Here is a 13,288-nt window from a genome sequence, read left to right as displayed (position 1 = left end):
TCTGTGTGGGTTTTTTCATAAATAAACTGAATATCAGGTGGATGCTGTATATATTAATGTAAAAAGTACCATAAAACTGGATGTTATTGTCAAAAACGTACCATAAAACTGGATATTAATGTCAAAAAGTACAACAAAACTGAATATTAATGTAAAAAAATACCACAAAACTTGATATTAATGGAAAAAAAAAGTACCACAAAACTGGATCTTAGTGTAAAAAAGTACCACAAAACTGGATATTAGTGTAAAAAAGAAGTACCACAAAACTGGATATTAGTGTAAAAAAGTACAACAAAACTGGATATTAATGTAAAAAAAAACAACACAAAACTGGATATTAATGTAAAAAAAAAGAAGTACCACAAAACTGGACATTCGTGCAAAAACATACCATAAAACTGGATATTAAAGTGACATCAGGTCACTCATTAACCTGGTTAACCGTTTAAGCTGGCTGTGTTTTGGCCCCGCCCCCTCACAGGTATGCCCTCTCTCTCACCTGTCCTGTTCTACCTGAGTTCCCTGCATGTTTGTGGCTTCATTCCCTGCTTCAGTGTCCAGGTGTGTGTCTCACCTGTCTGAGATGTTGGAGGAGTCGGTCGGCCTCGGTGCCGTCACCGTGCTGGGCGTCCTGGAGTAAGGTGAGGGGCATTCTGGGAAATAGAACGTTTTCTTTACTTTGTCTGTAAAATCAGGCTCCTGCTGGAGTTAAACTATTTTTTAATTCACTGAAATTATTTTCCAGCCTATTTCACCAGTCCAGTTTTTATCATTTTGTGTCTCGTTTTTATCATTTTCTTGTCTTGTTTTTGTCATTTTTTGTCTCATTTGTATCATTCTGTGTCTGATTTTTATCATTTTGTATCATTCTGTGTCAGATTTTTATCATTTTGTATCATTCTGTGTCAGATTTTTATCATTTTGATTTGTTTTGGTCATTTTCTGTCTTGTTTTTGTGTAATGTGAACTAAAAGCAGTGTTGTCTACTACTTTCTGTGTTGTCTTGTGTTTGATTTGAAGCATTCTGAGTCCTCTAGTCGATGAGATTCAGTTTATTTTCATGTTTTCCTCTCAGCTCTCACCGTTTGGCTGCTTTCATTCACTCCTGTTTATTTTTCACAAACCATGTTTACATTTCCTACTAATCCTGTGTGAACTTTGTTCCTCTGACGGCCGGCTGACTCGTGTGTTTCTGACATTTGAAGACATTTCAGCTGATTAAACTGAAAAGTGACAATAACTGCAGTGTTTTCTGTGCAGCTTATTTCTCCCTCCAGGTGATTTACGCCAGGAGGAAGTATTCGGTTTCTCCTCCCTCCACCGCTGGACCGCCGGAGTTTGAGAGGATCTTCAGAGCTCAGTCAGTCACTGTCGAGTTTTAGACTGAAGTTTAGTTAAAGATAGAGTTAAGGTCTGGTTCAGTGAATGGAAGTCGTCCTGGAAACACACAGCAGGTCAACAACAAACCAAACTAAAGCTGCAGCATCAGTTTTTAATCATTCAACCTTAATTAAACCTGCAGTTTTATTTGAACATTCTGCTTTACAAACATTAGAAACAAGTTTTCTACGATGAAACACAGTTTAACCAACTGTGTGTGTCATTCTGTGTCTCGATTGTGTCATTTTGTGTCTCATTTTTGTCATTTTGTGTATCGTTTATGTCATTGTGTCTCAATTGTGTCATTTTGTGTCTCATTTTTGTCACTTTGTGTCTCGTTTTTGTCATTTTGTCTTGTTTTTGTCATTTTGTGTCTCATTTTTGTCATTTTGTGTCTCGTTTATGTCATTTTGTGTCTCATTTTTGTCACTTTGTGTCTCGTTTTTGCCGGTTGAACCACACCATCGTTGCTGCAGAACAACAAAAGCTGCAGTCAATTTAAAATCAAAAGTTAAAGAACACAAAATAAATGTGACCTTTCTCATGTACAGTGTTTTTATGTGTGTTTTTAACAAGTTCCAGCTTCCATCAGTTATTTAGCTTTATTTAATACAGATTTCCTCTCTAGGAGGTTTTAGGTTCAGAGGATTAAATTAATCTGAGGTGGAGAAAAAAAATGGACAACTTCCAGCAGTTTACAAACTAAAGGAGTAAAAATAATTCTGAGCTGCTGGCGCCACCTGCAGGCTGCCGACTGTTTCATCAACTGTGTCTTCTGTGTTCAGAGCAAACTGTTCCGAGTATTTTCCCATCTTCATCACCATGCTGTGGACGGCCGGACTCTTCCTCAGTCCAGGTGAGTCGACACCTGCAGTCGCATCCAGTCGCATCCAGTCGCATCCAGTCGCATCCAGTCGCATCCAGTCGCATGTTCCCCTGCAGCACAAAGTAAATGTGTTTGTGTTGCAGGAGTGTCTTCAGTCTGTGGTTTGCTGTATTTATACGGACGCCTCCTTTACTTCTGGGGATATTCCGAGTCTGCACACAGACGGTAAGAATTCTGAAAACATAAAAATATTCTCAGGTTCAGGAGCAAATGACTCGAAACTTGTTCAAAATGATGTAGAGGTCGTCCAGAATCACACGATACTTTCCCCAGATTACTTAAAGTTCATCCAAAATGAAAAAGATGTGTACAAATCATTTATATTACTTCAAATTGTACAAAATACCAAAAACTCCTCCAGAATTTCTCCAAAGTTTTCCAAAATTACTCAAAAATTGCCCAAAATGGCTCAAACTATGTTTAAAACTACATGAAACTTTCCCAAAATGTCCCAAAAATGCCCTAAATTATTTGGAAATTGCCCAAAATGACACAAATTTTGTCCTAAATTGCACAAAATTTGTGAAAAATTACTTTAAAAGTGTCCAAAATGAATAAAACGTTGTCCAAAATGCCTCAAAATATGTTTAAAATTATATAAAACTTTCTCAAAATGTCCCAAAAATTTCCAAATTATCCAAAAAGACCAAGAGTTTTTCCAAAATGACAAATAAATTGTGGAAAAATGACTTGAAACTTGTCCAAAATGGCTCAAAGTTTACCTGAAAATATTTAGAGCTTGTCGAAAATGATTTAAAAATTGATACAAATTGAAATGTGTCCAAAATGAATAAAATTTTGTCCAAAATAATTCGAGTATTGACAAAAAAATAACTAAAAATACATTAAAAATAACTTCCCTGCTGGTTCTTCTCTCTGCTCTTCCATTCAGTAACTTTAATTCTGTTTCTCCTCTAAGAATGTTTCTGGGAACGTTCTTGTAACGTTTGAGTCTGAAGGTAGTGAAGGTTAAATGATGGCTGTGATTCCCAGAGTGACCTGAAGGTGGCGGCGTTGTCTAAAGTCTGTCCCACTGATACAGAAGTTTGTCCTCTCAGCAGCAGGTTTAGATCGGTTTCAAGCTTTAACGAGACTCTTTTCCTCCCTGAAGCCGTTGAAGTCTTCAGTCTGTCCAGCATCAGAAGCACTTCTTCTGAGACATGAAACGTAGAACCAATCAGCTGTTCCGTCTCTTCCAGTCTGGCTCCGCTCTACTTCAGCGCTCAGGTTCTCTGGGTTCTCATCGGCTTCTCGTCTCTCGGAGTTTTCCTCACGTTCTGCAGAGTTTACCTGAAGGTGGACGTCCTGCTGGAGCTCTGGACCGCCGTCGCCCCCTACTGACCCGGAGTACAAACCGTAAAAATATTCAACTGTCTGAATCAGGGGTGTCCAACATGTGGCCCGCGGGCCAAAAGCGGTCCTCCAGAGGGTCCAATCCGGTCCACTGCAGATTGTAAATGAGTAAAACTGTAAATTTAAAATCATTTCTAGACCATGACAAGTTGTTTGGATCAGAAAGTAAAATGCTAGATTGTTCATTGTTCTTTTGTCATTTAATTTTTGCAATATATTGTCGTTTTTGTTGTTTTTTGTCGTTTTATGTCTCACTTTTGTCGTTTGTCCATTTTTTGACACTTTGTTTCTCGCCTTTTCATTTTGTGTCTCATTTTTGTAATATTTTGTCTTGTTTTTGTTGGTTTTTGTCTTCTTTTGTCTGACTTTTGTCGTTTCTCCATTTATTTATCGACACAAAACGATGAAAACAGGAAACAAAACGAGGGGCGAGACAAAAGAAAAATGTAATTTTAGGGGGAACACCAGACTTATTTGGTGTTTTAAAATATTTTCAAACATTCTTTTGTCCTAGTTTTTTTAGATTTGGTCTCAGGACAAGAACATTTACACAACGACTGCATGTTTTAGGATGTTGTTTGATGGATGGGACGTAAAATGTCCTCCAGTTCTGGAATGACTCATACATACATAAAACACGCCTGTGCTCAGGTCATTGTGTTTGTGGGAACATCTATATTAAATGGACACATTCTATTTAGTCGTGATTTCTGATCATCAATAACTAATAAACAAATGCTGCGTTTCTGACACATGGGGGAATGAGCAGCCTTGGAGGAGGACTAAGCAGCCTTGGAGGAGGACTGAGCAGCCTTGGAGGAGGACTGCTCTCTGAGTGATTTTCTAGTTATTGCATCATTTGTAAGTTTAAACCTCATAGTAACGTTTCATTGACATGTACAGTGGAAAGAAAAATGATGTGAACCTTTTGGAATTTCATGGTTTTCTGCATTAATTGGTTCTAAAATGTGATCTGATCTTCATCCGGGTCACAAATATAACGAAGCTAAAATAATAACACAGAAACTATTCTGATCTTTCGTGTCTTTATTGAGAGTGTTGGTGGGAAAAGGATGTGAACCTTCAACTAAATGAGCTCAGAAAAGCTGAATGGACTCAGGTGTTAGAATACCTGGAGTCTGGTTTGGAGCCTGAACCCGACCTGTTGAAATATAAAATATGTAACAGATAAAATACAAAAATAACACGATGAATAAATCTGAATGCTGCAGAATCGTCCAGAGGAGAAGTTCAACACTCAGGATGTCCAAATACTCCGTTACAACTAAATTACTGCAGTATTTTCAGCTCAAAGTACTTGATCTGTAGAAAACTGACCCAGTGAGTGAAGCATTAATAAAACAACCACCAGGTGGCAGCGCCTCCTTCAGGAGTAAAACTGTAAAACAAGCAGAAAACTTCTGAACAATAATAATTATTAATTAATTAAACGTCCTTTAAGTCCACTGAGCTGCAATAAAAACAAAACAACACAAATAAACTCAGAGTTTTACACACATGGAGCTTAGAAGTGTGTGCGTTTGTATGTTGTTTTTTGTGTGCTTTATGGGTAGAAACATCAACAAATGAAATGAAATTTCAATTTAATACTTTCAAATCCTGAGACAAAATCATTTTAAAAACATTTTAGGATTCAAATAAAATGTAATGACAATCATTTAAAGTGAGGAAATTCAAATTATAATATTCAGGTTCCAAATTTTATCATAAATATTTAAGTTGAGAAAATAAAAACTTAAATTACAATTATTCAAGTTCAGAAATTCTAATATATAATCAACTAAAAAGAGCTGCAAACAAACAAACAGCAAAATAACGACAAAGAGACACGAAAAAATCCGACGACGTGAAAGACAAGTTTTATTCAAATATAAAATGATACAGATTCAGTTCCTGCTGGTGCATATTTCTGTCCAGATGTCCAAAATAAATACTAAGAGATGCAGAAAAAAAAATACATACAGAGACCAAGAGCCAAGCTGAGAAATTCAGACAGAAATAATTCAAATTCCGTTTCCAGTCAAACATTTTTCTTCTTATCACGAATCCATCAGATTTAACATCCTCAGAAGTCCAAAATACAGATTAATACCTGAAGACGGACATCATCGTTGTCGTATCTGAGGTGAGTTTAATTCTCAGACTCCGGGTCACAGATTCCCTGTTGGAGAAGAACTCGGCCTCGTGTTCGATCATCCAGCAGCCCGAGGAGAGTCTCTGATCTGAACATCTGCCGCCTCGAGGTGGAAACTTTCATGATCTTCCTCAGAAGCTCCTCAGAGAACACGAGACTCCTCGAGGTTTCAGCTGCGAAGGTGAAAGAACGAGTCTGAAAGCGATCATTGTTCTGGTGACCTTTAGTGGAGTTTAAAATGGATCTGACACCATAGTCCTGAAGTTTGTGTTGAGCAGGAGGAGGTCAGATCAGCAGACACAAAACAACCACAAAGATACACAAAACAACCACAAAGAGACACAAAACAACCACAAAGATACACAAAACAACCACAAAGAGACAAAAACAACCACAAAGAGACACAAAACAACCATTAAAAGACACAAAACAACCATTAAAAGACACAAAACAATCACAAAGAGACACAAAACAACCACAAAGAGACACAACCACAAAGAGACACAAAACAACCATAAAGAGACAAAAAACAACCATAAACAGATGCAAAACAACCACAAACAGACACAAAACAACCCCAAATAGACACAAAATGACCATTAAAAGACACAAAACAACCACAGAGACACAAAAACAACCACAAAAAACACAAAATAATCATTAAAAGACACAAAACAGCCACAAAAAGACACAAAACAACCACAAAGAGACACTAAAACATCCACAAAAAACACAAAACAACCACAGAGACACAAAAACAACCACAAAAAATACAAAACAACCATTAAAAGGCACAAAACAACCACAAAGAGACACAAAAACATCCACAAAAAACACAAAACAACCACAGAGACACAAAAAAAACCACAAAGAGACACAAAATGACGATGATTGTGTGTAAAACTGCGACTGTTGTGGAATCTCATCAGAGAGGAAAGTGAAGCTCAGGCATCTCAGAAGACTCACGTTGAGGCTGAAGGAACTTTCTGAAAGAGACCTTTTATATTCAGACTCGTGATTTCAACGAAGCTGACGCAGCGCTCAACGTATCGCTCAACGTTTCGCTCAACGTATTGCTCAACGTATCGCTCAACGTATCGCTCAACGTATCGCTCAACTTATCGCTCAACGTATCGCTCAACGTATCGCTCAACGTATCGCTCAACGTATCGCTCAACGTATCACAATGAAAACATCTTGTGGAAAACATTTCGCCTCAATCTGCTGTTATAAAAGAGACGCTGCTGTCAGGAGACCTGCGTCTGCAAACAACAGGGTTTAATGTCTCTGTTCTGGGAGTTTCATGTTTTATCCTCAGAAGCTACAAAATCTCAAGTTCACGCAGCAGAAGAGCAACTTTCAGTCAAGCAGTTCAAAAGTTCAGGATGGTTCTGAAGGCAGCCAGAAGCTTTGAGCTGGTTCTGACTGCAGGAATCAACCCTGAAGGACCTCCGGGTTCAGTTCTTCTGAAGAGTCCTGAAAAACCACCAACCTGACCAGTAAAACGTGGAGACAGAAGCAGATTTAAGACTCTGGTTTACTGCAAAATACCAGAAGATTCACCTGAAGCTGATGGACTCAATCAGAAGTGTGTGTTTCCATCAAGAAACAAAAAAGGTGCAAAATGACACTAAATTATTAGAAAGTGTGGAAAAGATAGAAAACAATGTCAGAGACAGAACCAAAAATAAACACAAACAGCTACAAAGGAGGGCACAAAACAGATGCAAAACAACAACGAAGAGACACAAAGTGACCCCAAAAAGACACAAAAACAGACAAAATGACCAGAAAGAGATTAAAACAACTATAAAGAGACACAAAATAACTACAATAAAAACACAAAAGGGCCATTAAAAGACACAAAACAACCAGAAAGAGACACAAAACATCCCTGTTTGTCTGTGAAACTGAGCACTGGATTCTAAATGTGAATGTTCTTGAATAAAGTGGGTGTTTCAGGTCAACACAACAGAGTTTGTGTCAGAGGTGTATTGTGGGTCGGCTGTCGCTCGGTGTGTTTGGATTTTCTCACGCTGGACTGTAATCTGCTCCACAATGCAGGGAGGAGTATTTATAGAGCGGCGGGTCTGAGTTTATATTAGGAGCTGCAGCAGGTCTGAACATTATCACACACACGGGACAGACACACACAGCTTCACGTGTGGAATGTGGATTTGTGTGTATTTTTAGCGTGTTGTCGTCTCCGTGGCAGACCGAGGAGCAGCAGTTGTTGTTCTCAGCGTCAGAATAACTTTCCATCCAACAACAGCTGCTTCACTTTCCGTTACCGTCGAGTGTCGACCCGCCGCCATCGCAGGCTCCGCCCACCACAAACACAACTACAGGCCGACACACACCCAGGCTGTCCTCAGAGCGCCACAACACTGGAGTCACAAAGACCCCACCAGAGAGAGACACAAAACAACCACAAAGAGACACAAAACAACCACAAAGAGACACAAAACAACCACAGAGAGACACAAAACAACCACAAAGAGACACAAAACAATCACAAAGAGACACAAAACAATCACAGAGAGACACAAAACAACCACAGAGAGACACAAAACAACCACAGAGACACAAAACAACCACAAAGAGACACAAAACAACCACAGAGAGACACAAAACAACCACAAAGAGACACAAAACAATCACAGAGACACAAAACAACCACAGAGAGACACAAAACAACCACAAAGAGACACAAAACAATCACAAAGAGACACAAAACAACCACAGAGAGACACAAAACAACCACAAAGAGACACAAAACAACCACAAAGAGACACAAAACAACCACAGAGAGACACAAAACAACCACAGACACAAAACAATCACAAAGACCCGACAAAACAGACACAGAGAGACACAAAACAACCGCAAAGAGACACAAAACAACCACAGACACAAAACAACCACAAAAAGACACACAAAACAACCACAGACAGACACAAAACAACCACAGAGAAACACAAAACAATCACAAAGAGACACGAAATAACCACAGAGACACAAAACAACCACAGACACAAAACAGTCACAGAGAGACACAAAACAATCGCAAAGAGACACAAAACAACCACAAAGAGACACAAAACAACCACAGAGAAACACAAAACAACCACAGAGAGACACAAAACAACCACAGACACAAAACAGCTTTCAAGACACAAAACAACCACAAAAAGACACAAAACAACCACAAAGAGACACAAAACAACCATAGAGAGACACAAAACAATCACAAAGAAACACAAAACAATCACAGAGAGACACAAAACAACCACAAAGAGACACAAAACAACCACAAAGACACACAAAACAACCACAGAGAGACACAAAACAACCACAAAGACACACAAAATTACCACAGAGACACAAAACAACCACAGACACAAAACAACCACAGAGAGACACAACAACCACAAAGAGACACAAAACAACCACAAAGAGACAAAAACAGCCACAAAGAGACACAAAACAACCACAAAGACAAAACAACTACAAAAAGACACAAAACAGCCACAAAAAGACACAAAACAACCACAAAGAGACATGAAAAAACCACAAAGAGACACAAAACAACCACAAAGAGACACAAAACAACCACAAAAAGACACAAAACAACCACAAAGAGACACAAAACTACCTAAGAAATGTGCAAAAAAGCACAAAGACACACAAAACAGCCACAAAAAGACACAAAACAGCCAAGAAGAGACACAAAACAACTACAAAGACACATGAACCAAACAAAAAATACACAAAACAGCCACAAATAGACACAAAGAGAGTACGAAAACATACAAAACAACCACAAACAAATGTAAAACAGCCCCAAAGACATAGAAATTTTATTTTTTTTTAAAAAAAGCACAAAATCACCACAAAGAGAAAAAACCAACAACCACAAACTAAAAACTAAACACAATTTTAAATGACTACAAATATGGCTGCTGTCAGTTTGGGTGTGGTGCTCCTGTGTTGGACGATCAAACCGTGTTCAGACCCACAAACATGTTTGCTTTTATAATCGACCACATTGTGACGCATTGTGTCGTCATCAGCGGGTTTATAAAGACCACGATGATGTCACTCCTACGGTGACATCACACCTTCGTGTCATCGGGGTCTCTGATGTTTGTAAAACTATAAAACCAGTGGAAGCTCCTCCCACTCTCAGCTCCTGGAATCCTTCATCCCATTTGGAGCTCACTGCTGATTGGCTGATCCTGACGGACACAACTAGCATGCAGCAGCTAATTGGATCAGGATCACAACACGTCCAGGTTTCAGTTTCTGATCACCTGCCGACCTCTGACAGGTGAACACACACTGGTGGAAGTCCAGTTACACACAACGGCTTTAAAGATGTGAAAAACAAATACAAAGAGATACAAAACAACCACAAAGACACGCAAAACAACCACAAAGAGACAGAAAACAGCTTTAAAGATACACAAAACAGCTTTAAAGACACAAAATAACAACAAAGAGACACAAAGCAGTTTTAAAGACACACAGAACAGCTTTAAAGACGCACAACGCAGCTTTAAAGACAACAAAGTAGCTTTAAAGACACACAAAGCAGCTTTAAAGACACACAAAACAGCTTTAAAGATACACAAAACAACCACAATTAGACACAAAACCACCACAGAGACAGATAGCAGCTTTGAGGACACACAAAATAACTACATAGGAACAGAAAACAGCTTTAAAGACACAAAAAACAACAACAAAGACACAAAAAACAACCACAAAGAGACACAAAACAACCTAAAGACACACACTACAACAGAAACACATTCACTGAGAAAACAGTAACTGAGTCGTATCTAATGTTCTCAGAGACTCTGAGATGCCGACACATCAGATTGTGTTGGCGTTGTGTTATTTCCACCGTGTTGTGAGTCGATCTCATGAAGCTGAGCAGGTGTTTGCTGAGGAAACACCAGGAAACTGTTGGAGAAAAGGAAGTCTGAGGGGTCAGAAGAACACTGGAGGTTTTACTGGAGTTTTTCATGCTTCACTAGCATTCAGAACTGTAGAGGAACTTTAATTATCGTCTTTTAAAGTTTTTTCTGTGCCGACATTCAGCCCAAAGATCCTCTCCAGACTCCAGACTCTTCTCCAGGTGAAGGACTTTGTGTTGAAGATCAGATCCAGCTGCTTTAAACCCTCAATGCCACAAACACAAACCTCCTCCTCGGTCTGTGTTTCAGGGTTTTATGAGCCTCCAGCTTTGCTCGTATAAACATCCATAAAACAGAAGCAGGAAAAAAACCTGAGCAGAAACCTGCAGAGCTCAGTGGGACTTTAAATCCTGAACCTCTTCCACCAACACAGCAGCAGAATTCTAGCTCTATTCTTCTAGCCGCACACATCATTGCAAATACACAAAACTAGACTCAAAATGTGTCCACAGTGACATAAATCTGGTCAACAATTATCCAAAAATAGTCCAAAATGATGAGAACGTTTCTAAAATTCCTAAAATTTGTCTAAATTGTGTCCACAATTAGCTGAAATCCGTCCAAAATCACTTAAGTTTATCCAAAATTGATCCAAAATGACAGAAAAAAGTCTAAAATTACTCAAATGTGTCCAAAATAAGGTCAGATTGTGTCCTTAATGACTAAGATGTTCTCAGAATGACTCAAAAAGAGTCTAAAATGACATAAATATTGTCAAAAGTGTTTTTCTAAATGTCCCAAATGACTAAAACTCATCCAAATTTCTTAACATGTTTCAAAAATGAGGTGAAATTCATCCAAAATGACCTCAGTTTATCCACAATGAGTCCAAAATGACTAAAGTTAATCCAAAATGCATAAACAATTGTCCAAAATGACTCAGAATTCACATGGATGGCCAGGTGCGTTGCTTACCTGGAGAACTCATGGTACCAGGGTTCATTATGGGAAGAAGGTCAGCCAGTGGAGGCAGTGTGAGGCAACGTTCTGCTGGGAAACCTCAGGTCCTCCATCCATGTGGACGTTACTTGGACATGTACCTCCTACCTAAACATTGTTGTAGACCATGACCAGACCTTTCATGGAAACGGTATTCCCTGATGGCCTCTTTCAGCCACAATGGTTCAGGAATGGTTGAGGAACACAACAACTAGTTTGAGGTGTTGACTTGGTCTCCAAATTCCCCAAATCTTAAACCAATCCAGCATCTGCGGATGTGCTGGACAAATGAGTCCGATCCATGGAGGCCCCACCTCACAACTTCCAGGACTTAGAGGACAGAACATCTTAGTTCCAGACTCCAGGGTCTAGGGGAGTCCAGATACCACAGCACACCTTCAGGGTCTAGGGGAGTCCAGATACCACAGCACACCTTCAGGGTCTAGGGGAGTCCAGATACCACAGCACACCTTCAGGGTCTAGGGGAGTCCAGATACCACAGAACACCTTCAGGGTCTAGGGGAGTCCAGATACCACAGCACACCTTCAGGGTCTAGGGGAGTCCAGATATCACAGCACACCTTCAGGGTCTAGGGGAGTCCAGATATCACAGCACACCTTCAGGGTCTAGGGGAGTCCAGGCCTTGACAGGTCAGCACTGGTTTGGCAGCAAAAGGGGGACCAGCACAATATTAGGCAGATGGTCATAATGTTTTTCCCGATCGGTGTAAGAAGAACATGTTGTGTTGCAGTTTTCTCAGAGTTCCTGCAGCTCCGGTTAGTTATCATGTATGTCCCATCAGGTTGATCTGGTGGCCCCTCAAAGGGCCCTGAGCCTCAGATTTAGATCCACGGCACTAAACTGGAGCAGCTCCAACACCAAAATGCTGCTTAAACACTTTTGCATCGGGATGAACAATAAAACCCAATAAATTCATTCACCAAGGACACATTTACTGAACAAATCTGACACTTTAAGTAGATTTTGCTCCTGAACTTTAACCTGGGTGTTGCTTTATGGACGGATTAAAGTTCTGCTGCTGAGATTAAATGAATAAAACTCACTAAACGTGAAGACTGAGGCCGACTTACTGTGTTTACATATCAGACACACACACACACACACACACACACACACACACACACACACACACACACACACACACACACACACACACACACACACACACACACACACACACACACACACACACACACACACACACACACATACACACACACACACACAGCTATGACATCAGCTGGTAGAAATGCGATGATGTCAGAGTTTTCCTCAGAGTTCAGCTGCAGGTCGACAGTGATGAAAACAAGACAGCAGCGCTGTGGCTTTAATTAATGTGTTGTTGATTATTCAAACTGATTCAGATACTAAATCTAAATATAACTCTTTATATTTATTCATGCTGCAGTTGCTTTACATCTTAAAATGTGACAACGTGACGCAGCACTAATGTTTGTTTACAGTCACTAACATGACGTCACGTGTACAAAGTGTGAGGTCAGTTGTGTAACTTCTTCTCTGCACATTAACATAACCGTTCACACGGACAATAGACCCGCTACTGCGCA

At 39.6% G+C, this 13,288-nt stretch overlaps 1 protein-coding gene across 1 annotated transcript; it reads left to right on the top strand.

Moving 5' to 3' along the window:
* The first annotated feature begins 126 nt into the window (after nucleotides 1-126).
* Nucleotides 127-4,657, top strand: ltc4s (leukotriene C4 synthase). Its single transcript, XM_023289906.3, is given in 5 exon segments — nucleotides 127-644; nucleotides 1,264-1,363; nucleotides 2,169-2,239; nucleotides 2,353-2,434; nucleotides 3,469-4,657. Coding segments are annotated over 5 exon segments (510 nt in total). The 5' UTR covers nucleotides 127-529; the 3' UTR covers nucleotides 3,611-4,657.
* The last annotated feature ends 8,631 nt before the right edge of the window (nucleotides 4,658-13,288 follow it).

This window comes from Amphiprion ocellaris, chromosome 13, assembly GCF_022539595.1.
Source record: "Amphiprion ocellaris isolate individual 3 ecotype Okinawa chromosome 13, ASM2253959v1, whole genome shotgun sequence".
Taxonomy (NCBI): domain Eukaryota; kingdom Metazoa; phylum Chordata; class Actinopteri; family Pomacentridae; genus Amphiprion; species Amphiprion ocellaris.
The sequence above is the reverse complement of the archived record's forward strand: the minus strand, read 5'-3'. Positions and strand labels throughout refer to the sequence as shown.